Genomic DNA, 21,630 nt, shown 5'->3' with positions numbered 1-21,630 from the left:
TTTAATAGAAGGTTCAGAGCTCTAGAAGCACTCAGGAAATCCTGCAAGCGCTCAGGTTGAGCTATTTCATCCTCACCTTCATTAAGTGTTTTTGAACATTTTGCCTAACTTTTAGAAGGACTCTGTAGGTTCGACAAGTATTCTATTTGGCCAATTCAATGAAACTATTTGTCTAACCCTTTCAATTATTTATGAAATTATTTACTAGGTAAATGGAACGGTTGTAATTTTGATTGAATTCATTTAAACCAAACTAAGCCACTCCCGCTATAGTAACTGGCAGGCAGAAACTGTCGGGTATAAAATAAAGTAGAAATTTACTTTATAAAATGTAGATATATCAAAAATTGAATTTTGAAACGGAAGCCAAACAAAAATAAACGTAAAGCATGAAAAAATATAAGAATAACTAGTATATAACCTTCAGAATATATTTTCGATGACCGTAGATCGTAGAAGATACAAGATCATATGACGAAGCGAGCTTGTTGATAGTCGAAAAACGAATATTGTAGTCTTTTAGTTGACTTACCATTACAGTTAAGTTGCAGCTTACACGCTCTGGAGTGTTATTATGATTAAATATATCGTGTGAGTGTATGTGTATACTTTATTGTATTTTGAGTCCAGGCCTAAGTTCCTTTGCACATCGTTTTTTAACTATGGCCAACACATAGACCCAAGTGTAGTCTTTTATGGATGAAAATAGGTTTTAGTCACGGTAGGTTTTTAACCCTCCTCCTTAAAATCTGCTACCTCACAGGTTTTGCCACTCATCTAGAGTAACAAGGCTCCCTGCATATCTCAACGACTACATTAAACAAAGGAGAGGTGAAACTGTAGAATAAGCTTTATAATTTAATTTTACTGTGATTAAAACAGCTGTTAATTAATATCAGTATTTGATGTTTGTTTTTATTATGTTCAGTAAATCTATTCTTGGAAATGTATGTATGTATGTATCTATCTTTTGAGTTTAATAAAACCATTTACCTAACCCGCCATGTTAAACTTCCCTATCCCAAGCGTGATGTATACAACTTCCTTACTTCTCGAGTGATGTTAAGTTGAAAAAAACTCATTCGGTGATGTAATGAAACCCATTTAAATAACATTGAGTGCTTAACTTAATATACCTCTATGGAGGCATCGACGTTCAACACTAGGAATCAGCTGTGCGCTTGAATGTTATTGTTATGCTTTAAAGTATTTTCCTAACCTAGCTTTTGTTTGTAAAAGAACGTTACTGTTAGACGATGAGTGAAATGGATAATGAAAAATATTGTACGTAAACCTATGTATATTGTCGGGTCAGGTAAAATCTTGTACGTTACACGTTACGCAAGAGCGTGTTTACATCTCTTAGGTGAATTATGCAACTCGCTTCCGCTCGTTGCACAACATTCACCTGCGTGATGTAAAAACGCTCTTACTACACTTGTAATGTAAATAGCTATTAAGCTGGTACAAATTCTTATATTTCATAACACTTATCTCTGATCAAATAAAAAGAAAACATTTAAAAAAAATTAAGACGGTTTTAATCTTACTTAAAATCTCAACAATCACAACAAAAAAGGTTCATGAATAAAACAGTACGATAGCTTTACACCATTTTAATATAAAGCATAAAACGAAGAAATAAGACGTTTTATTTAGCAGCCAGTTCCTTCTGAACAGCAACCACAGATTTCATGCCCTCCTGTACGTTGGCAAGGTTCTGCTTCCAGGAGAAAAGAATGTCTCTCAACTGTTGCCACTGGGCGCGGCCGAAGGTACGATGCATCGTGCTGGAGATGTGCACTTTCCTGTTGGACTGGTCCAGACGCGCTCTAACCAGCTTTGTTTTCAAAACTGTGTAAACAAATCTTGATTCAGTAACAGTGTGACCAACTACAGAGCAATGCTAGTGAAGGGACTTTTAACTTATTGTTATTGAGCAAAGTAAAAAATTGACACAAGAACTATATCAATGAATCAATCAATTATTAAAGATGGGGACGCCACTATGTGCGTATTTTAACCCAAATATGAGTGAAGGATGAGAGTAGGATGAGTGGCTCGATCTTGTAGTCTTGTGTTCCTTAGACACAGCTGTTAATTAATAGCCCATACAGCCAATGGAAACTAAGAAGGGACCTACAGTTTATATTGGAATCTGAACTGAACCAAATTTTTCCTTGTAATTAACAAATTGGTCTAATTATTAGCATAGTAGGCCTACTGCGAAAAAAAGTTAATTACATTTTCATCTGCACCTCAAATAAAACTCCTTAAACAATTTTACCTACGACCGTTTTTTAAAGTAGCCGTTTCAGTTTAATTCTTAGAATTGAAAAGTTTCTCATAACAGCATTGTTTACTTCATTAACAGCATAGTTTTACTCATAACAACACGGGTAACGGACCAATGAGGTTCAAGGATTGAGAGTGAAGAAGTAAAATTGTAATGATTCGAACTTCAACTAATCAGCTGTTCACGCCAATTTAATTGTTGAGTGCTGCAATTAGTGTTTGGTTCAATGTTTCGTTGCATCACTGTAATTGAAAATGAGAGGTTAAAAACGAAAACATAACCTCTCTTAGAAGTTATGTGTAGTGATTTTTAGTAATTAAAACACTGTCGTAGGTAAAGTAGTGTACGCAACTTGCGTAAATAGTGTTAACGACACTCGTAGAAGTTTTTAAGGCACTCGCCAAGACTCGTACCTTAAATTTTCTACTCGTGTCGTACTATTTAAACATTACAAAGACATAATACAACTTTCAAAAATATTTTTTGACATGAGACTAATTGATGGTCTTGGTCATTATGAAACACCCCCTCTTCAACAACTTGACATATTCTAGTGTATTTACTACAATGCAATAAAACTCTGGTACCATCAATGATGAACGGTTCGACCTGGTCGGCCTGCAGCTGTAGCTCTCGCTGGATAGTGTCAAATGACATCTCGGTGCTGCCCTCGGCAAGCTGCATGAATGTCAACAGCCTCATCTTCTTAAGGTTCTGTTCGTGGTTCAAACCTAAACAAATAATTGCAATGGGTGAGATGTGAGCTTTGAATGGTTGGGTTAATTACAGGAGACTATACCTATATCTATCCACTCTAGAGTATAGTAAAAATAATTCTATTCTTTAAAAAATTTCAATCATATAGGCCACTATATAATTTTTTTCTTTTGAATATACGTTTGACGTTATCAAACGTATTACGTTTGATTAGCTTGAATGAACCGTATGATCAATAGGACTGTTGGTCTAATTTATTAAAAATCCATTTCACCAAGTTTTTCTTTGTGCTGCTTCCATTTTTATTTCATCAAACGAACTTTGATTATTAAAAACAGTTATGTGGGAGACTACTGCATTAGCATATCAATAGTGGGCCTCTGTATTTGTCTTGACATATGGTTATGTAAAGTAGTTTTAGACACATCTATTAACCATGGTGGATCATCCTTCAGGTAAATGAGGTTCTACTGAACTGTGCAAACAGTCAGAAAACCTAGCTGTTAGAGTATTTAACACATACATAGTCTTTGATAAGGGTTAATATTACACTACAATATATTGTTTCATTACCTAGCGACTGTACGTATTCCTTGTGGTCCTGGTAGAAAGAGACGTAATTGGAAAGCTTCTCGGAGACAAAGACGTTGAGAAGATCGTGGACCAGTGATCCCTCCAGGAAGCGCACAGGTTTGAGTGCCAGCAGAGGGTCCAGCAGGAATGTGCCAGGGTCAGCCAGGGCGGCTATGATACAGCGCTGGGCGTCCTCTCTGGCTTGGCTGGCGTTCTCAGTCGTGTAAGTCCCTAACAGCTCCACCATCACCTTTGCTGCCAACTCACTGCAAACATAGTTAAAATAATTGTGGTAGCCCTTGATCACTATACATTTTTTACATTACATTATTTGTCATGAGAGCCGAAGCCCCCTGACTGCATACCCGGTACCTATCCTTTAGGACATACCCGGGCCCCATGATGTAGGCCGAAGCTTACGCATCAACCTTTAGCACATCATGGGCGGATGACTTAAGGTCATCAGGCTCGCCGGCTGCCGAAGCAGACCCTTCGGAAGGAGGGTTGCCCCTCAATCCTAACCAGGGATTCCGGCTGCTTGTTTAAGCGTCACTCCACCTGGGTTCCACTAGGTCAGGACCTAGAGGTCCATGGTAGAGCGCCCCGACGCATTTAGTGCAAGCAACACTCGGGACCTATCTAATCCCTGACAGGCAGAACCCGCCATCAATAGCCAGGAGGAAGGGGACCGTCAGCACGCTGACGGGGGGAACCCCAACCTCCCATTTACACCACTACCCGATCGAGGCCTTACCCATTGCTGGGAAACCAGAGATAACTAGAGCGATAGATCCCCAGATACCCCTGGCGGGCTCGGACCCAGCACCCGATCTACTTCGTTTGCCCGTCAGACCCAACATCACTGCCAGGCCATCAGGGTTTCCCAAAAGGAGGCAGGTATAGAAGTGGGACCCACCCGGATGAACCTATCCACCAGAGGTGGCGACACCCTTGACTCAATTGAGGTTCCGGGAAGAACCCCCCACACTCAAGATAACCATACCGTCCGTACTCAGAGACCTCAGACCTTGATCACTATACTTGCCCATTCTCTTTGTTATGTATGCACTGTGTATAAAGACTCTCCTACTTATGTTAAGTGTGGTTGTGCAATGGCCAGCCACGGCCGGTGGCTAATAAGCTGAGTGAGCAAAAACTTTAAAATTAAGTTTTATGCAAATGAGAGGCATATTGTAGCACGTACTGGGTTCCAGTCGTAGTGGACGTAGTTTAATAAGAACCAAACAGATAGCAGCACTAAACAAAACTGCTAGCAGGCCCTCAGTGTTACCAAATGGAGGGAAAAAGCAGGGGCGAAAAACTCAGATACACCATCAAAAAATACCACAAAAAAGGTGTCAAGTTCAATTTTGAGGTTAGGTTCCTTCCACAATGCTACACAACAGTAATTATTGTTATTCTATTCAATTTCACTAAATCCAAGAAAAACCCCACACTACAATAAATTTGGTACAGTCCCCACCACCGATGAAATTTTCGGATCTGAAAACGAATTATACCGGATTGAAGTATAAAACTGGTACAATAAGCAGCAAGCGGCGCAACATTACCCGTGCGAGGCTGAGGGACCAATTGGCCAAGAAAAACAACATCTATGTTGTTTTTCTTGATAATCTATATTGTTCTTGTTTGATAATCTATAGATTATCAAACAAACTATCCTTTTATTTTTACTAGAAATAAAATGAAACAACAAACTGTAGTTGGAGGTTACCTCTGTTTGCTGGCAAGCAGCACTTCGTGTAACAGTCTGAGCAACTTCTGCATTTGCTCGTTGGAAGGTTGACAGAGGACTAACTGTTGCTTGAGAGTGTCCACGTCCTTGAACACAGCTCGCACCTGGTCCACTTTGCTGGCTATCTGCACGAGGTGATAGTAGACTTGATATCTCATTGGAGACCTCTTGTCTAGCGATTGGAACAGCAGCCATAGCCTACAAAACATGTCAATCATTGATATTAAACAGAATAGAGGGTGTGTATTTCAAGGCGAACATGTGAGAAGAATTAGTGTAAGATGAATGAAATTAGCCTATAGCTTTGATACTACGAGTGTACAAAAAGTGATTTTTAGGTTTTAGCAGAGCTGATCTTTTACAGCAAGTAATATAATAGGCTATTTGGATACTCATTAATATAATTTCTTGGGCGATTCAAGTTAGTACAGTATCTATTCATTATATTAATTTTTTAAACAAAAATTGTGTTTTTTTTTACCATCATTCAATGCTTATTGTTCAAATACTCGCACACTCCTATTCAATACTGACTAAGATCAGCTGGTTCTCTGGTCAAGAGCCCACTGGTTAAGGTCAGCTGTGTCCAGTTTTAAACCATCAAAAAGCTACAAAATTATCTCAGGATCAAACTGACTAACGATCTTCTGATTGCTAGGTTAGCTATAGGCATATTCTTTTACCACTAAGTTACCCAGCTAAAGTAAATAAACAATATTAATAAATGTACATTTAATTGTTGTTTCTATTTTACTTTTGCTTATAACTTTTTGACAGCCTATAAATTGAAAAACCAACTTCTTACTAAAGTTGTAGATAATGTTATACCCTTTTCAATGATACCAAACAATATGGGTTTGTAAATAAATATAAAGCAAAATATTTACTAAACAATACATAAACACTGAACAAGGCACAACGTCCAGGTATGATTCAGTCCGGTTTCATTATTATGATATTTCCCCCATTTATTCTACTATTGCAGAATCGATCATCTTTAATAATATACATTTAACAACCTGTTTATATGTGTGTAATAATCATCAAGGTATTGAGCTAACGGGCATCAACCTTCAAGTTGCAGCACGAATTATTAATTACTCAATTAACAAAACTTAATACTGAATCCGAACACATACACATTAATAAATGTGTATATTATTTCAACTATAATTATTTAATATGCAAATTCAATTATTAAAAACACCAAGATGTAATCTAAAAACTCCAAGATGTAAACAATTTATTAAATTAGGTCCATTACACTAAAATGATTTAAGCTGTACATGTACTACATTTAATGTTTTTGTCATGTTTTTCTCTTATTGAGTTAGTTCGTTTCTGCATACTGCATTTAAAATTGATCTGCATCTGCAGAAAGCACAGCATGGGACTTTTTGCCTTTTGAAAATACATGATAATTTAGCCCATTTAAGGCAGTTGCAAGCTCGGATGAAAGTCGTTGGTTTTTCCTACTAATATTATAAATGAGAAAGTTTGGATGTATGGATGTATGGATGTATGGATGTATGTTTGTGACAAGTGAACGCGAAAAATACTGGTCGGATTGGGCTGAAATTTGGCATGATGATAGCTCACATTCCCGATTAACATATAGGCATATTCTTATTTCAAAAATCCTTTCGGGCTCCGCCCCAGTGGCCCTGGAGTTTCCCATGTTTACCTTATGAGAAATGAAATTATTGAATCTTAACAGCTGTTTCAATTAAACAAGTTGGTTCTGTTCTGTGATGTTCAATAGCATTAAAGTTACAAAAATTACCAACAGGGTGCAGCACTATTATTTCTTTTACATTTATGACAACAGCTAATTTGCAACCAAAAGGTGAGTGAGCGTAGCGAACGAACTTCAACCTGGAGGCGAGTTAGCGTAGCGAACGAGCTAACCTGAAGGCAAGTGAGCGCAGCGAACGAGCTCCAACCTAAAGGTGAGTGAGCGTAGCGAACGAGCTCCAACCTAAAGGTGAGTGAGCGTAGCGAACAAACTTCAACCAGGACGTGATTGAGCCATGCGAACGAGATAATCTTGAAAATTAAGAAGTTAAACGGGGCAAAGCCCGCGGGTTACAGCTAGTAATTTATATATGTATATTTATTTGCATGTTGAGTATGACCATATGATCTGTATGAACAATTGTTGACCTTTTACTGTCTTGTTTCTGATAGGCTCGATGCTTGCATAGCTACATTTTTATTTTTTGATCTATTATGACTGCCCAGACAAATGTTTTGTCTATTCATGTTTTACCGGATCTAGTTTTATTTTCTTGGTTGAACTTGAACCTCATTTGTTGTTGACTTTGTCATATGCATGTACCTTGCAAATTACGGCAATAAAAAGTTTCTGATTTCTGATTTCTGATTTATGCTGTCAAAAAGTTATAAGCAAAAGTAAAATAGAAACAACAATTAAATGTACATTTATTAATATTGTGGAATAAATAGTAGGTTAACAAAAAAAGTGTAAATACAAAAAAGATAGGCTTAAAAATATCTTACAAACAAAAAAAGAATCATCCCGGTTCGTTAAACGGTATGTGAAATATACGCATTTGAAGAATTGTTCCAGCCGCAATGTTGTCCGGACTTACTACCATGTTAAGTGTTAGTTAACGGGTTATTTAATCTCTTGGCTTTAATTTTAATTTCAAACATTAATTGTTTAGTATCGTTGGAAAGGGCATAAAATTATCTACAACTTTTGTAATGAGTAGTTATTTCATTCTATAAGCGTTTAACAAGTTATGAGGAAAAAATTCAAAAACAATGATATTAAAAACCACTTTTTAAAATATAGTGAGATAAATATTAAGTTTACAACAAAAGTGTAAATACAAAAAACATTCCCTGTAAAGTTATCTTTCAAACAAAAAAAGAATCACCCCGATCCGTTAAACGGTATGCGAAATATACGCATTTAAAAATTGCCCTAGCCGCCATTTTGATGACGTCATAGCTGGAAAACGTACCAGGTGCGGACTTGACACCCGAGTGGAAAACACTTCCTAAGACGCTTATATTGAAATGCAAAGGCAAAATTCTCTATACACGACATGCAAACAGAACCCTAGTCATGTCCAGGACTAAATCTTTCCCGGACCGTACACCACTTTCAGTGTTTGTTTACGGTTTATTCAATCTCTTTGCTTTATTTTTAGGTCTAATCACATATTGTTTGGTATCATTGGAAAGTGTATAGAATTATCTGCAACTTTTGCGACGGGTGGTATTTGATATTATCAGCGGTTAAGAAGTTATAAGCAAAGCAATAAATATAATAACAATAAAAACAACTTTTTTCAATATTGTGGGGTGAATATTAAGTTTAAAACAAATGTGTAAATACAAAAAAGATAGTTTGTAAAAATATCTTTCAAACAAAAAAAGAACCATCCCGATCCGTTAAACGGTTTGCGAAATATACGCATTCAAAAATTGCCGAGTCGCCATCTTGATGACGTCATAGCTCGAAAACGTACCAGGTGCGAACTTGACACCCGAGTGGAAAACACTTCCTAAGACACCTACAGGGTGTCCACAGAAAATTTGTCATTAATTTCCATGACCATTTAACATTGATTTCCGTGACTCACAAATTTTATTCGAAAATTATATATAACATACGTGTACACACGGATAATACTGCCTAGACAAGTAATTTCACAGAAAATACTGAAATATTAACAGATAACAATGGAGTAATAAATTTTGCAAAAATATGGTATTCAAAATAAGGAAGAAAAGAAAAAAACCCAGCCTCCTCCGTCCCCGTAGCTGGCCAAGTTCTCTCTCCACTTTCTTTTTTCCTTCCGATATGTTTACTAAATTTAGCTTTTAACTTAAGAAAGACTTGACTTTAAGACAACTCAAAACATTATAACAATAGCCTATTATTTATATTCCAATTTGAGTTGTAATAATAAAGTTGTAACATTTCAATATACACTACTGTTGTAACAATATTCTACAATTATTAAATTCAATTATAATATATTGTAGGGACAGATTGTATTGAACTATTACAAACTCAAAACTCATAAACCTATACAAATAAATGTAATAAATTAAATTGTCGTGCATTTGTGAAAAATAAAAGAAATGCTACAATAGTCGGGGTTATGGCCGACTAGAGCATTGAAAAGTCCCGTCAAACCTATCCATCATTGGGGATTTCCATGACTTTCCATGACCTTTTGCCTATTTCCATGACTTTCAATGACCAGAATTTATTTCCATGACTTTCCCTGACTATCCCTGACTTTCCAGAATGTGGACACCCTGCACCTATATTGAAATGCAAAAGCAAAATTCTCTATACACGACATGCACACAGAACCCTAGTCAGGTCCAGGACTACTAGGAGAAAGTGAAATACACCATTGGAAAGCTAATATTCTCAAGTTTTTTCCCATATATTAGAAGTGCTCAATAAGGGATCCTCGGCTTATGTTACACACATCTATTCTAAAACTAAATTCTGCCCAAACTTTTTCAAGAATGGTCTCATTGACACTTTGTACTGCAGTAGTAATGCGATTTTGGAGCTCCGATAAGGTTCAATGGCAAAGGAGGAACAAAAACTTTGTCTTTCACATAACCCCACAAAAAAAAGTCACAAGGAGTCAAGTCCGGGCTTCGTGGAGGCCAACGTTAAAGATTCAAATTGTCGTCAGCAGCATGACCAATCCAACGCTGCGGTAGCCTCTCGTCAAGGTAGTCCCTTACATTGTGCATCCAGTGTGGTGGTGCACCATCTTGCACCCAAACAAAGTCATCACTGTCTTCCTGGAGTTGAGGCATCAACCATTCAGTCAGCATGTCTAAGTAAACATTTCCTCTGACTGTAGCTTCTTGAAAAAAGAATGGACCATACACCTTCTTCTTTGATAAAGCACAAAACACGTTCAGCTTAGGTGAATCTCTTTCATGATCAAAAAAAGCTCAAGGATTTCGGTGCCCCAAATTCTGACATTATGCCTGTTGACTTTTCCACTAATGTGAAACGTGACTCATCCCCAAAAATTAGCAGTGTTGGGAAGTAGCGCGCTACAAGTAGCGACGCTACAGTAGCGCGCTACTTTTTTTGTAGCGTTAGCTGTAGCGTCGCTACTTTTAGGATTTTGTAGCTTTAGCTGTAGCTGGCTATATTTTTAAAGTAGTTGTAGCGGAATTTTAGCAACTTTTCTCGCTACATTAACATTGTTTGAGATAGTGATTTTTACCATAACCTCAACCTTACGTGAAACAACATCTTTCAAACTGAGATTTTCAAAACAATTAGGCCTACTTTCTTGGCTTCATACAGCTGGTTGCAGCCGTTTCATTCCCTATTACAACGTTGTGTGGACATGGAGGCCATTAAATGAGTGTTATCCACATTTTTAGCTCTCATCTCCTTAATTTACTACTCTATGATTACTGTCAGATAAAATAAAATCGCTAGATGCAGACGACGTTTAAACGTTACCTTTACCGGTACCAGTGACAAGGACAAGACAAGCTATTGAATGCTTGCAAGTGATTGACAGGGAAACTAGTAATCAATGCAGTTTCTTTGTTATATTGATAGTGTTTTAACTAGGGTTTTAATGGAAACCAACTCTAAACCTTAAAATAATGAGAAAGCTGGTCTATCAACCTTTGCTTCAGCTGTTGATCGTGGTTCATCGTCACAAGCCCTTCCTTGGTTAGATTACAAAGATTTTTCAAAGGTTTACTAAATTAACAAAGAGGAAATTACCTGATGGGATTTAAGATATGCCTAGACTAAATGATAATTGTAACAAAAAAATCTCCATGTAACATGAAACTTAAATAAAAAAATAGCATAGTTTGCTCCTGCTAACAGCTCTTGTATTGGACTATTCCTAGGCTATGCTATGGTTTAAAACGAATACCAAGTTCAATTATTAGGAATATATCTGTTTAGTCCTTACAAGAACAAAGCTACTATAGCCAACTTGTTACATAGCCAAATAGGCCTACATGTTATTTTTACTTTACAAATTTCAACATGTTTAAATTAAAAGCCGATTTCAGGATAAGTTGCTGAATACTGTTTTCTGTACCAACTAGGTTGAAGCTCAATTTGCCCTATGCATAATGACAATAAAGGACGATTTCTTGACATTAAAAAGTGTTATTCATAGAACAAGTAACTTATCACTATGGTTAAAAGTTATAGCAATGTTGTTTTTAACATTAAAAGTAAAGAAAGGCAATAAACTCCAATTTCAATAGGCTAGGCTCTGTAACACAAAAAAGTATTTTTAAATAATCGTTTTACAGTTTAAGTGGTCTTAATTGTTGATATAAGACATCTATATTAAAGAAATAAAATGAGTTTTAAAAATATAGTTTGGTTTATGTCCTTTAAACTTAATGAAATTTACATATAAGATGCTTAAAAATAATGCAATATTTCAAAATAAGTACTAAATATGATGGGACACCCAACTATTTGATGCTGTGTTGTTAATGTTAGGTTTATAATGCCAACAAATTAAATAAAATCTAGGAATAATTTGTTTTCCAAGTAATGTTAGATACAATACTGACATTTCTTGTTTAAATGTTTGTTCAATAAAAATGTTGTTGCAATTAATTTTACATTTACCTAATGTGCATGGAATAAAAAGTAACGTATTTGGGAAAGTAGCTAAAATTGTAGCTGTAGCTACATTTCATTGTAGCTGTAGTTGTAGCTAGCTACTTTTTCGGAACTGTAGCTGTAGCTGTAGCTAAGCTACTTTTTTGGAAATGTAGCAGTAGTTGTAGCTAGCTACATTTTAAAAGTAGCTTCCCCAACACTGAAAATTAGTCTTTCATAGATACCATCTTCTTCCTGCATTTCTTGTATAGGCTACCACTTCAAAAATCAAACCGTTTCACTTTGTCGCCATCATTTAGACTTTGCAACAATTTCAGGTTGTATGGAAACATCTTCATATTTTTTTTTCATGATCTTCCAAACAGTGGATTGCGGCATTTGAAGCTGCATACCCAACCTCCGCGTTGATATCCTCGGTGTGAGAGCAAGAGTTTCACGGAGTAATTCAATCTGAGCAACGGACGTTCCTGGTTTTCCAGGGCTCTTTCCTTTACTCACACTACCCGTAGCCTTGAACTTTCGATGCCATGCATAAATTGAGTTCCTATTAGGAGGGTCTTTACGGTAATGTGTCCGAAATCGGCGTTGGACACTGGTGGCAGACTGAGTTCTCTCCAATTCTAACACACAAAAATACTTTTCTGAGAGCGTATTGACCATTTTTAAACAAACAGGGTGTCTACCAGTAAGTTATTTGAAAAATCAGTGACATTTCGGGGACATTTGGGGGCCCTATCTACAAAAATCAGTGACATAGAACTAAGTAAATTTCTGCGAGTTAATTTTATATTTGCTGTTGAAGTAAAAAAATTATATTAAGTCACAAACAAGGCCTAATATAAATTCAGGATCTTAATGTTAAATATAGAACTCATTTTAAAACGCCAGAAAACAATCATTGATCGTAGACGTATAAGTAAAGGGAGTGAGGAGAACAATAAATAAATGTTAAACAATAAACATGATAAACATGATTTTGATCAATGGTGGAAATTATAATCATTAGCTCCTACCATAGATAAAACACGCTCATGTTTTATCTATGCTCCTACTCATAAAGTGTTCATCTTTTAGGAAGCATTTCCTTATCGCTGATTTCAGGCTAAATAAAATACAAATGAAATATGTTTACAAATTACTGTGTTTAGTTTATTTTGTTATAATTCTGGGGTTGGGCAATGACCTCGAAATGAGTGCGAGCTACCGTGAGTAAAGTGGGCGGGGGGAAGGGGTGGGTGAATAACCTTGAAGCTATATTTAGACTTGCACCACTTCCCTAAAGGGCTGGGGAAGGGGATTCCAATCCCAAAACAATGATACAAAGTTGTTTATCAGAAATTCCTTGTTCGGTTTGACAATTATTTATTATTGATTTAGTAGGAACCATAGGAGAAATATTCGAATTAATGCCATGATTTGCTTTTTACATAAAAATACAACATTGCACAATCTTGATATTTTAGGTCATTGACCAATGATCTTTATTATACGCATCCGTTACTGCTGTTTAAGAAGGAAAACACGTCAATAATTAAAAATAATTTATGTTCGTGTTGTTGAAAACAATTATTATGTAAACCTATAAAACATTAGATAGCTCATAAATATATCAACATAAAAAAGCCATTACCGGTATTCTTTCTCTTCGTTCTTGAATTATTTCTTCGGTTTCCTTCATTCTTCCAAGCATTCATTAGCCGATTAGCCTCATGCGGTGCATGGAACAATTATTTTTGATTCGAGATCCAGAGGTCTCGTATCGTAATAAAGTAAAAGTTTATTACTTCAGTGCGTTACGAGATCTATTTATCTTGTTTATTTCATGTTTACTAGTTGATAGATCAATAAAAATGCAATATATATATGTACAAGTTTCATTTCTTTACGATAACTGTACGCAAAAAATATCGATGTTGTAACTTAAGGAAAGAAGCCAAATTATGGGTCCTGCACAGCAGGCTAGGTACGATACGAGACCTCAGGATCTCAAAGCGCAGTAAACGTGTAAAACTAATGCACAGATGTAACTTAAGTGTTCTTTTATATAGGTATTTTTTATAAAAAAAATGTCTGAACAGTCTTTTTATTGGAGGTATTTTAACTAGTTTACGTACATGGATTTGACCTCAACCTTACGGCTACGGTAGCAAGTTAGCATTATTTGCACGATATTTTCGTGCCGGTGAGACACAGGCTGGTTGCCTGACTCTATCCGAGACTGGTAAGCTACGGTAATACCATTATTGTACGGTATTTTCGTGCGGACAAAACACAGGCCGGTTGCCTGACTCCATAAGAGATATTGCAAAATTATTTGTCTTGATACTGGAACTGGCACAATAATTTTGTGTCGGCAAGACTTTGGCCGGTTGCCTGACTACCTACAGTACTAAACTGACTAGTTTTCGGATGATAACATGGTATTAACTTAGCAGTTTGCATCACCATCATTTTATTTGGAATCGTACGTGATAGTATAATATTATTGATCCAAGATAAGTTTCGTCTAAAGATTTAGTGTTGTCCCAAAAATAAATAAAAATCTGTAGGTCTACAAAAATTTAGGTGACAATTTAAGCAAATTCCGTGACAATAGGGGACATCGGTGACACATTACTAAAATCGGTGACTTTTCGGGGACTTTGGTGACATCCGTGACAGGTAGACACCCTGACAAATCAATAAATAACATCTTTTGTCACATGTTTGGTATTGTTGACAGCAATCAGCTGTTTGAGACAAAACTTACGGTGTTTTCCGACTCACTGGTACCAACCGCAGCGATGTCAAACCCGTAGTTTTCGATAAATTGCTGTTCAAAGTTGTTCACTTCTTTTATGTTCACCCTATGCCCTTTTGTGATGACACATCTTACTTACTTACTTACTTGATACTTCTACTACTCAATGATCAATTGAATGTTTATGATTTAAAAGATAGGCCTAATTATAAATGTAGTTATCTTTTAGTTAGGATTGATTTAAAAGTTGGTGAATAATTTAGGCAACAACGGAAACAGTGACTGATCAGCACACTCTGTTGGCAGTTCAACGCAACTACGTTCATTTTTATCTTAAACATTCAAATGGGAATTGAATGTGTAGTTCTAGTTATAGGCCTATCATATCCAAAGTCAAAGCTATTAGTATATTTTACTATAAACCTACTTAGGCCTATAAGTGTAGTGATCTACAGATTTTGTTTGGTTTAAGTTTAAGTCACAAAAGCCTATCTCAAGCTAGCGAGTCCCCCTTATCAACCCAAGACTTTACCTCTGAGCAATAAATGTAATTTAAACACAACATTTATAAGTGTAACCATCACTTGAATAGTAGGCCTACATCTAATTTTTTTAGAACTATGTTATTTATGTGTGGAATGTTATTTTAACGCTTATTTTTGGTAGGTATTGCATGCCTACAGGATTATTTGTCAATTTTAACAATGAAATCTTCACAAGTGAAATTTTCTGTATTAAAATCAGAGGCAGATTGAAATATTTGATTTTAACAAATAGATCACTTATCACCATTTCAAACTGGAAAAGTTAGAATAGCCTTTCTCATTTCAAGAGTAACTAACCATACAATGTTGTGGAAGTACCGGTAGAATTGTTATTTGTATACACTGATAGCACTTACTATACAGTCAACAAGAGTATTTTTACTTACACTCGTAAAGTTATCAGACCAAGTTTGTGGCCAGGAGCTTTGGTTAACTTTTCACTAAAAGCCAGAATCAAATTTTCAGCCCTTTCAACAGGAATCTATAAAAAAATGGCAAGAATGTAAAGACATTTTATGTTCAGAGTAATTACATCAAACTAACATAGCTAAACTTACCGTACCTAATCTGTTCAGTACATTAACTTTCCACATGATAATTCCCTTAATGTCTTTAAAACAAATAGTCCATGAGTAAGAATAAAGAGACCGGAGGGTATAAAATTCAAAAAGTAAAATTAATTAGGCTACATTCTAAAGAACTTATTGAAGTCCTAACTATTCTAGAGCACTAATGGCTCATAAAACCAATTTATGAATTCAACAATAATTTAATAGCTTGACGATTAGAAAAACAATTAAAAAAAAAACAACACTTAAAAGTCAAGCTATAAATTCTACACTAAACATGATTTCACAGTAACTTTCAGTGCAACACCTCCCTCTGCAACCTACCTACCTATCAACACTAGTCTGATCCAGTACCTGAAACCACTTAAAATCAAATGCGATAGGTAAGTTACAGTTCCTCAAAAATAGCATAAAAGGTAAGTTAGCCTACCGCTCAAGGTCAGATTTGCCAAACGCTTGAATTTGTTTTTTTTTTTGTTTTTTATGAAGACTCTTATATGAATTACCAAGTATGGGTTGGTTTTACTTACCAAAACCAGCATGGAAACTATAGCATTAAGAACACCTTCAATGTCAGCTTCATTTCCTTCCTTAAAACAAGCATCACACACTCCAATTATCTTGTGCAAGTCATCCTCTATTCCTTTTGGAGACTTTTCTTGTGAAATTTCAGCACCAAGGCTTTTAAAGAAAGTCCTTAGTTCCACTGCCTGTAACAATATATAGCCTAATATAGAAATACCCTACACGAAATAACCATTCAAATATAAGTTACTACAGTAAACTCTTGATTATCTGAGGCCGGTAACCCAGGTAATTTTAGACCCTAAATAAGGATATTTATTAAAATTAACTTATTGTAAGTTAGCCCAGCCTAGTTTAGAAAAAGTGAATCTGTTCAATGTAATGTAATAATCAATATACAGTTGAACCTCTATAAGACAAATTTCAAGGGGTACGGGAAAAATGCGTACTATAGAGGTATTCTTAATAAAGAGGGTTGTTTTATCGAGGTTTAATGCTGTTGTTATTCTTCTTATAGAGGATTCTCCTCGCTCCAAGGTTTCTCCAAACAATGACTGAGGAAGGAGGAGGAATGGGTGGGGGTTCCATGTTGAGACAAGCTTCTATTTGTTTTGAAAACTATGTACTATGGAGGTTAAGATTATGATAAATTTGTCTCATAGAGGTCACGTTCGTCTTGTAGAGGTTTTGTGCTAAGAATATTCATTGTAGGGCCTATAGAGGTTAATCAGTCCTGGCCCATGTCACAAACAAATTCCTCTTATGGAGGTTTTTAGCTTAATTACTACGTTGTATAGAGTTGTTTTTAGCATTGAACTATATGAAAGTGTCAAGGGGATTAAAAAAATTGTCTTATCGAGGAATTCGTTTTATCGAGGTTCCTACAAACGAGGTTCAACTGTATAATGATTTCACTAAGAGTCACTGCCAGATTTAGGGTAAGTTACCTGCAGCCCTAGGCCCAATTACTCAAGCGGCCCCCAACCCTGTCGTGGAAATTCCGCACAATCATGGTAAAAAACTTGTGAATGTCGTTAGCTGTAAGATGTGAGGTTAACTGTAAGGAAAGACCTCGACGCCCTAAGTTCGCCTCAATAAAGAAGGATTTTCATTGTATTTCATTTAAACGTCTACTGTGGGCCACAATTACGGGGATATCATCATCGACACCCGCGAATGCGGCAAAATCGTAAACATCGTATATCTAGCCTATAGCCTGTGTTTTGATTGCTGTGTTGAAGCCTTATTAAAGTATGTTTAAAAATCCTAACCAGAAACACAGCAAGATTAGGTTTTGTTCAGTTAAATGAAATAATTTGTAACTATTGAGGTTACATTATGATAACCTAAACCTTTATGGTACACAATATGCCTAAATGTACCTGATCTTCCAGTGACAAATCAATGAACACGGCTAGCATTTTATTTTCTTCTTAGTAGGACAAAACTACTCTGACAAGGTATTAATAATTAAGAATGGTATTTATTTTACAATACATTAAAGTTATCACCGACGATACCGTGAACGAGAGATCAATCCGCAGGCGTGACAGCGAGACCGAGACAAGAACACAAGAGCAAGAGGAGAGAAGAACAATAAGAAATATGTCAGTTTTTTGCTCTTTGCATTTGCATCATTAACAGTTAGCTATATTTTAGCTCATGAAGCGTCATCGTAAAAATAAGATGTATACTCAGTACTCACTAATTTTTGTTCTAATTATATAAGTGAGTAAACTGTATTCATGTACCGTATCTAAAAAGTATTTAGGTTCATGTTTCCCGTGCGAGATTGAGCAGGACGCTCAATTCCTTCCCTACGTCAGCCATCAAGTTCTTCAACAGACTCCCTTCCAGCATTCGATGTCTGGATGACCGGAAGTTCAAGAGTGCTGTGAAAGACTTGATGATCAATAGACCATACTACAAAGTAGAGGAATTCTTTAAGGACAATTTGGAGCGGGACAATTAATTTTTTGTACCGCCTACTGCCTGCCCGCCATGTTAAATAAGTTTTATTTTATATGTGCGTGTAGTCTTTGTTTTTGTGTCTTTTTTTCGTATTAAACAACGACGCAGTCTATTCCCTCATCAGAGGGTCAACGACGAAGGCTAATGAATAATGAATAATAATGAGTTAGTAATTGAAGGAATAGAGCACTTCAAACTCTAGCCTGCCGTCTATCGGCAATGTGCAATGTGCTTGTGCTGTGCTCCCTTTCCCTTAAAAATGGGCTGCACTCTGCACTTTAGTCTACGTCCTACATTTACTTACACAGTTTCATTTTATAATCAGCTGGTAGATAATATATAAGAGTAAATGTAGGACGTAAACTAAAGTGCAACCCAAAAATGCTACATCACTTATTGTGCAACAATAAACAATAACAATGTAATAGTACCAAGTACGGTATTGTTTTGTTCATTAATTTATTAGATTATTTTTACGGTTGAATCTCAGTATTAAAAATCTATAGATAATTAACCGAAATAATGTATACAAGAACATTACTTAGCTTATTGGTTATAGTAAGAGAGACATAATAATCAATGCGGGCAGTATAAATCTGAGCTTTCAACGATTTCTTATAAAAATCTCAAATCGTGGCACATTGCCACGTGCTGCTTTTAAACAACCACCAATCCGAGTTAGCAACTCTACTAAGTTTTTCTCTGTAAACTGTATGCTGAATTGTTTATTTTTTTGCAAGATTGTAAACGTCTGCACTCTGCAGCCGAATGCCGAATGTGCAGTTTTCTTCCTCTCTCTTACTGAGTCACTGAATCTAACCTTAAACTGAAAGTAACCTCAATATAACGACGAACGAAGACAAATCACAATTTAAATAATTCATTAGGCAAATTAAGGTTTGTAGAAGGATTGACATTTAATTTTTTCTGATAAAAAGCTTGGTTAAGGACAGTTCATTGTCACCAGTTGTTCACTAATCGGACAAAACATGTTGTGGCTTATGCTTATTTCTAATTATTAAGCCCTAGCACTGCATGGAACTTGAGACATCTATACAAATATTCCAATTCGTACTATATTTGAACAACTAGGCACTCAGTGGGTAGTCTAATGGGGTAGACTTCCGTATCTGTTGGCACAAACAACCGAAAGAAAATATTGATTATTCGATTGTTGTTTAGTTAGTTATGTTAGGTTAACCTTACCTAATAACCAAACGGTATATCGATCAATATTTTCATTCGGTTGTTTGTGCCAACAGATACGGAAGTCTACCCGTCTTATGCGTTGAGTTGACAAGTAGGCCTAGTATTAAAATGACATTGTAATACGTATGCCTTATCTCAATACAACTTATTGTAATAGGCCTACCTATGTTATCTTAGTGCAAAACATATATTGCAAGTTAGAAGAATAGGCCTATTACTTTAATATTTAGTTACTTTTCATACTAAAATATCAATTGAACACATAGTTGAAACAATGAAACTAACACTGAGTAAATATTATAAAGCCTGCTAGTAGTAACTAAATTAAATTTTTCAGAAACAAAATGGCTAAACGGTCCCAACCGTCATGGAGCGTTGGGGACACAGAACCTCCACCTGTTCTTAAGCTGTACAATAGTTTAACCAGACAGAAAGAAGTGTTTGTACCTCAGAAAGGACGTAAAGTTATGTGGTACAGTTGTGGTCCCACAGTTTATGATGCATCTCACATGGGTCATGCAAGGTAAATTAGGTTCAACATCTATTTAAGTACCGTAAGTTGCCTAATAATTTCATAACATTTCTAGTTGTCAAATCTTTAGCCTATATATTTTAAGATTTTCTTTTATGCTAACTAAGTTACCATATTGTAGGCCTATAAGTCATTTATTTGGCCAGATTTACATTAGCATTGGCTAAGTCAATATACATTTAAAAAAATACAGATTGTCTCATAAACTATAAAATAACTACTAAAATAAACAATATTTACATGTAATCAATTCATGAACCAAGCATACCATATGCCCACATGACTACCCATCAGCAATAAAATCACGGACTTGGTAGTAACACTTGGACACCAGTAATTTTAGTGATTAATCGAAGTGAAAAAAAAAAAAAAAAAAAAAAAAAAAAAAACAGGGTTTGACTCAATTTTTAGATGGGTTGGCAATGCATTGAAAAGCAGTATACCGTTATAATAAAGATGTTTTTTGAAAAAGGTGGTTGAATGTTTTGGTATCTGAAAAAACTGTTTCGCAAAGAATATGGACATGATCTGGAACTTGAAAAAATGGAAATGTTCTTTTTCAGAAAAGAGAGTGTTTCAAGGATGTATATGCATGGAAAAGTTAAAATATTTGAAGACTGAAAAAAATATTTGCATGAAGTTCGTGAGCTGATTTTAAAGATGGTTCGAATTGCTCTCTTTTGAAGTCGAAATAGAAATCTGGTCCTTCCATTCTCACATCCCCATGCCGGCACTGCGTATACTAAATGAGGGAAAATGACCCCATAATAGGCGGTCATAAGGACGTTCTGATCAGAAAAATTTGACAATTGTTTTAAAAGAAAGATGCCGGAACCAACCCTCGTACACACACTGTCGATATGGTCATAAAAACGAAGGTGTTTGTCTAATATTAAACCAAGGAACTTGACGCCTTCTGTTGACTCAATTTCCACAATAAGAAATATGTCAGTTTTTTGCTCTTTGCATTTGCATCATTAACAGTTAGCTATATTTTAGCTCATGAAGCGTTGTCTAAAAGAAGTTGTCTAAAAGGATAGTTGTGTGTGGATTGCCTTGGATTGAAAAACGGAGCAATTAAGTTTTGTTGGGGTTGAGATTTAAATTGGATGTTAAATTGGAGTCAAACCACTGCTTTACGTTATTTGCTTCAATAAAAGATTATAATTCTAATTCCTCGGAAGTTGAGCCAGACAGAGCTAAACGTGTCATCCACAAAAAGACAGATCTCTCCAGCCTCAATACTTGAAGGCAGTTCATTGATATAAATCAGAAACATCATAGGTGCGAGGACAGATCCCTGGAGAACCCCACAAGTGACGGTGTGAATGTTATAACACATGTGTCAAATTATACTATTTTATACTTTTATTTTAAATAGCGACCATACGAAGGTACATAGATATAAGTATGAATTGAGATGAGTGTAAGATGAGTGGCACGATCTTGTAGTCTTGTTACTTACTAAGGCTGACATGTTCCATAGACAGCTGTTAACTTAATTATTAATACAGCCAATGGCAACTAAGGGACCCACAGTTAGTTTATAGTGGAATGTGAACCATA

At 35.8% G+C, this 21,630-nt stretch overlaps 1 protein-coding gene across 1 annotated transcript; it reads right to left on the bottom strand.

Annotated features, from left to right (window-relative positions):
- Positions 1-1,600: 1,600 nt before the first annotated feature.
- On the bottom strand, positions 1,601-17,903 carry LOC129005269 (eukaryotic translation initiation factor 3 subunit M-like). Its single transcript, XM_054434109.1, has 7 exons — positions 17,735-17,903; positions 16,358-16,537; positions 15,645-15,739; positions 5,322-5,540; positions 3,587-3,852; positions 2,884-3,027; positions 1,601-1,854 (listed from the first exon to the last, which is right to left on the bottom strand). Exons 1-7 carry the CDS (start codon positions 17,771-17,773, stop codon positions 1,652-1,654), a joined length of 1,146 nt encoding a protein of 381 aa, XP_054290084.1. The 5' UTR covers positions 17,774-17,903; the 3' UTR covers positions 1,601-1,651.
- Positions 17,904-21,630: the final 3,727 nt, after the last annotated feature.

Source organism: Macrosteles quadrilineatus, unplaced genomic scaffold, assembly GCF_028750875.1.
Source record: "Macrosteles quadrilineatus isolate MER2022 unplaced genomic scaffold, UCM_ALF_1.0 Scaffold_18__1_contigs__length_3160703, whole genome shotgun sequence".
Taxonomy (NCBI): Eukaryota; Metazoa; Arthropoda; class Insecta; order Hemiptera; family Cicadellidae; genus Macrosteles; species Macrosteles quadrilineatus.
The sequence above is the reverse complement of the archived record's forward strand: the minus strand, read 5'-3'. Positions and strand labels throughout refer to the sequence as shown.

Excerpts from the sequence above, each read along its gene's own strand:
- LOC129005269 (XM_054434109.1), bottom strand. The coding sequence starts at position 17,773 with ATGCTAGCCGTGTTCATTGATTTGTCACTGGAAGATCAG. Across the intron at positions 16,538-17,734 it reads ATTTGTCACTGGAAGATCAG|GCAGTGGAACTAAGGACTTT; the intron begins GTACATTTAGGC and ends ATATTGTTACAG. Across the intron at positions 5,541-15,644 it reads GGTCTGATAACTTTACGAGT|GCTATGGCTGCTGTTCCAAT; the intron begins GTAAGTAAAAAT and ends CATGTTTTGTAG.